The following is a 4,697-nucleotide window of genomic DNA, read 5'->3' on the forward strand; positions in this document are numbered from 1 at the left end:
GCACCCCACCCCCCGGAGCCTGCGGTTGGCTGGGTTTGGGATGCGCGCTCTCTCCTCTTGCAGGGTGCCGGTCCCCTGGGTCCCTGGAGCACCCCTCCCCCCGCAAGGCTAGAGGAGGGTTGGAGGGGCTCCCGGAGTTGTGCCCGCGGGCAGATTCCTCCCCTGCACTTCCTCCACACCCCCCTGACCTGGCTTCTCAACAGGCACACGGGGGTGCTGTGAAGCCGACCCAGCCCAGCGGGTCCTAGGACCCACGCCACGGGTAGTAGGGCCGACAGAGCAGCGGGACTCCCTTTAGGCCCTCACACCCTATCAGGCAGGGACCCCCACCCTGCAAGCAAGGAGCAGGGTGCTCAGCCCAGTCGCTTGTCCCTGCTCCCACAAGGGCTCCGGGCACTTGCCAGAAGCCGAGCACAGTCCCCTCCTCAGCCTGAGACCTGGCTGTGCCAGCTACCCCGCTGGGGTCCTCACCAGTTGAGGTTCTGGAAGCGCTTCTGGTAGCTCTGGGCTCGCCGCACCTTGCCTGTGTCCCGGTCCTCCAGCTCGATTCCGTAGAACCCCAGCATGAGCTCGTAGGCCTGGACAAGCCGCTGCCCGGCTTCCTGGGAGCTTTTAAAGGCCTGGAAAGCAGCCCCAGGAGAGCGAGCGCTTTGGAGCCGCCCCACAGACACCCAGCTGGCGATGCCCCCTCAGGTCTGACTCACTAGAGGCCGGGACTGGACTCAGACTCAGGCTGAAGCCCTAAAACTCCTTAATGTGACCGTCTCTTTACTCTGAGCGGCTACAAGGACACCAGGGCCTGAAGTGTCCACTTTAGTCCTGAGAGGAATTCTCAAGCCGCTGGGAAGAGCTCAGGACTCGCCAGGGCAGCATCGTGCACTCGCCATCACCTAGGAGCATGCTGCGCCTCCTGACATGCTCAGTGGCTCCCCCATCAATCCCTCTAGGGGTCCTGCTCCTGCCCCAACAAGGGGCGACAGAGGCTAGCCCCTGCCCCAGACGCCCCAAGGTAGAGTGATTTCTCTGGAAGTCTGTGAGGAGTGCCTGGGGAGAGGTGAGGAACACTTTAGAGGAAAGATAATTAGGGGGACTTCCAGCTCCTGCCCTACGAGTGGCTCCCCAGGGGTACCCAGAGGCCCGGCTCACCTCGATCTCCTGCTGCGTGAGGGGCTTGGCATGCCAGTTCACCCCTGGCTCCCGCAGAGGAAACAGCCTGTGGGAGAAGAGATAGCACAGGCCCGTCCCTGGCAGCCTCGGGCTCCCGGCAATGCGGGCACATGCTGCTGGGCAGCCGGGAGTGGCTCACCACTCAACCCTGGGAGGGGCTCGCTAGGCCACACATGTCGCAGGCTCTCACAATAAAGTCAAGGGGTGAGGGCAGGAGAGCTCCAGGGTGGGCATCACAGACCAGGGCACAGGACAGGCACGTGTGGCCTACAGCAAGGGCAACCAGCTAGCCGTTTCGCCCAGGCCGGCCAGCTGTTCCTTCTGTTCTTCGTTCTTCCCCTCTCATCACTGATGCTGAGAGTTGCCTGTGCCCAGGAGAGGCCCCCTGGGAGCCGTCCTCAAAGACACACTGTTCGCAGGGCGACCACAAGCCACGCAGGACAGGCCGCACTCACTGCCGCAGGGCTCACGTGCGGCAGGCTGCTGTCTGCTGTCCTTCCTGCCCCACGCGCAGCCTCAGCTCCCAGCCAGCACAGAGCTGCTCACAGTGAAGAACCCGAGCTGGCAGTGCCCGCAGCCAGCACCAAACTCGGCTTCAGAAAGGACGCAGTGTGCCTGCAGGCATGCATGGGACTCCAGGAAGAGGCTTGCCTAAGCCAGGCCCTCCAGCCCCTCCCCTGGAGACCCTCCCCAGAGGTCCAGCCCCACCTCAGCCCCCCAGCTCTGCCCCTCCTCCCCAGGAGTCCCAGCCCCTCCCCAGATGCTGAACCCACCTGTGCTCCGAGCCCCACGCCCGCCCTCTGCTCACCACTGGATGTAGGAATGGTTGTCCTCCAGGAGGTCGTAGTTGTCCCTCCATTTCTCAAGAATATACTCAATGTAATAGCCTAGAGCACCATGGGACGCGTCAGTGAGTCAGTGGGGAGCTATTCAAGCGCTACCCACTTTTTTTTTTTTAAATCCTCACCCAAGCATTTTCCCCCCCCACTGATTTTTAGACAGAGTGGAAGGGAGGGGGAGAGACAGAGAGAAACATTGATGTGAGAGAGAGACATCAACTGGTTGCTTCCCGCACGCACCCTGATTGGCATGGAGATCGAGCCTGCAATGGAGGTAGGTGCCCCTGACCAGACTCAAACCCGTGACCCTTCTGTCCGCAGGCCGATGCTCTACCCACTGAGCAACTGGCCAGGGCTACCACCTTTCTTGAGGACCTTGGGGCTCTGCAGCTTTGAGTTGTACATCTCATGTGATTTTAATCCCCCAATTTAGGCCCTTGGCCTCTTTGCAACCTGAGAGCAGATGCCAGAGAGAGGATTATGCCCGAGGGAGGGACAGGTGCTCCCTGACCTGCACCTGTCTTTGCTGGAGGGTCCTCACTGCCCCTCACACCAGGGCTTGTCATCAGAACTCTGCCCTCACACAGAACCTGCAGCTGAGCCCCACCCCGTAGCTGGTCTTCCACTGGCCACTGTGTCTGCGAAGGGTCCGGCTGAGTATTTAAGGTGTGCGGCCACATGGCCTCTGAGGCAATTACGCTGCATCCTAGGGAAACAGCCACAGACCACGGGTTCCAATAACACTTCCCTCATGGCCCGGACGGCCTGGCTCAGCATGGTGCGTGCCTGGTTGAGCATCGAGCTATGAACCAGGAGGTCACAGTTTGATTCCCAGTTGGGGCACATGCCAGTGTGGGGGGTGCAAGAGGCAGCTGATCAATGATTCTCTCTCATCACTGATGTTTCTATCTCTTTCTCCCTCTTCCTTCCCCTTCCTTCCTCTCTGAAATCAATAAGGAATATGTATATGTATGTATATGTATATAAACTTCACTCATGGACACTGAAATTTGAATTTCATATAATTTTCAAGTCACAAAATATTATTCTACCTTAAAATTTTTCCAACCATTTGAAAATGTGAAAACCACACTTGCTCACTCGTTGGTGTATGTGGCTCTCCCACTCGGCACAAGAGCCAAGTAGTTGTGACAGAGACCTCGGGGCTGCAACGCCACCCGCATGTACCGCTTGGGCCATCACAGCAAGTTTGCCTGTGGGGGGCGCTGTGGGGCTACCTGAAAGCTATAGGCCCCAGTGCCCCAGTCCCAGCCCAGGTCCCAGCAGCCCAGGTCCCAGAAGACCCAGAGGCAGAGAGAGGGGAGAGGGGACCCGCAGCAGGAGGGAGCTGCAGGCGGCCAGGCACGCACCATTGGGCCGGAACGGGATCTCGTTTTTGTAGAAACTCAGGTTTGGCATGTCACCATTGCTGTCCCCTTCCATCAAATCCTAAAGAGCCAGAGAGAGTGCTGGTGACAGAATCAGAAACAGGCTGGCCTCCCTGGGCCCTCAGACTAAAGCTTTCCTGGGGGAGGGGCATCTGCTCTCCACTGGACAACACCAGACATCCTGAAGGCTGGTGAGGACCCCATGTGGCAACCTGGGCTCCTCACCCACCTCTGACCTCCTCCTCCCCAAAGTGGACCAGTGCTGGGAGGTCCCCTTCATCTGCACCCGGAGGCGGCACAAGGGCTTCCTGAGACTCATGGGTGCAGAGGGCAGGGGCTGAGGACACAGGAGACCACTGCAGGGGCAGGCGGTATGGGGCCTCATGTGGCCGTGCCGAGAGCTGGCACCATGATGCCTAGTAAGGGCAAGGCCGCTGAGGCTCCAGAGGCAGGGCCAAGGAACACGCTGTGCCACTGGCCTCGTCCGGGTGGAAGGCGGGAGGGTTTAGCCCCAGGTGGGCTGCGAGGGTTCGAGGGTGCTTCAGGCAGCTACGTACCGGGTAGTGGTGCCGGTACCTGCGTGTGTCCTGCATGGCTCTCCAGTTTGGGGACCCCGTCATCCTAGACTGGGAAGAGAAGAGAGACGATGAGACCCCATGGGAGATGCCCCCCTCCCTAGAGGCCTGCCAGCAAGCAGACACCCCCCCCCCCTTTGAGTGCCATCCTGGTGAGGGCAGCAAGGACCTGGGCCAGATGTCAACAAAACCAGAGGAGCCCAGAGTGGCTGGAGTGAGGCCTGCCCCCTGCTCAGCCCTCAGGACCCCCAGGCCCATGGGAACATTCTTGGGGGGCAGCCCTCCAAGCTCCAGCTTCACTTATTGGCTACCCCCCTCAGCTGCAGTTGTATCTCCCGAGGAAACCCCGCCTTCCGCAGCACTTCCTCCTTGTACTGAGCTGTAAATTGTCACCAGGCCTGTGTCCCAAGGACAGCGCCTTGCCACTTATAGCTCTCGGAGGGGCCCAAACCTAGTCACAGGGTCTGATGAAGGAACCAACGACCAAAGCCCAGGGCGCCAGGCCCATCCCGCCCAATCCCACTGCTCAGTGACCAGACCCTGGATCTCCTGGCCACCAGCCCTTTCTCTGCAGCAAGTCAGAGGCTCCTCGCTTCCCTCCCAAACCAGCAGCCCTGTCTCTACAGGCCAAGCACCTGGGTCCTGGGAAGGATGAGAGGTAACTGGCGAGCAGGAAGCTAAGTAAATGCAGCCCCTCCCCCCCACCTGTTACAGGGTGGGGGGCACAG

At 60.2% G+C, this 4,697-nt stretch overlaps 1 protein-coding gene across 1 annotated transcript; it reads right to left on the reverse strand.

Annotated features, from left to right (window-relative positions):
* Positions 1–327: 327 nt before the first annotated feature.
* On the reverse strand, positions 328–4,042 carry OGFR (opioid growth factor receptor). The gene is made up of 5 exons (XM_005885611.2): positions 3,952–4,042; positions 3,377–3,455; positions 1,976–2,054; positions 1,147–1,213; positions 328–620 (listed from the first exon to the last, which is right to left on the reverse strand). The coding sequence occupies exons 1-5, from the start codon at positions 4,012–4,014 to the stop codon at positions 468–470; spliced, it is 441 nt and encodes a 146-aa protein (XP_005885673.1). The 5' UTR covers positions 4,015–4,042; the 3' UTR covers positions 328–467.
* Between the last annotated feature and the right edge of the window lie 655 nt (positions 4,043–4,697).

This window comes from Myotis brandtii, unplaced genomic scaffold, assembly GCF_000412655.1.
Source record: "Myotis brandtii unplaced genomic scaffold, ASM41265v1 scaffold915, whole genome shotgun sequence".
NCBI lineage: Eukaryota > Metazoa > Chordata > Mammalia > Chiroptera > Vespertilionidae > Myotis > Myotis brandtii.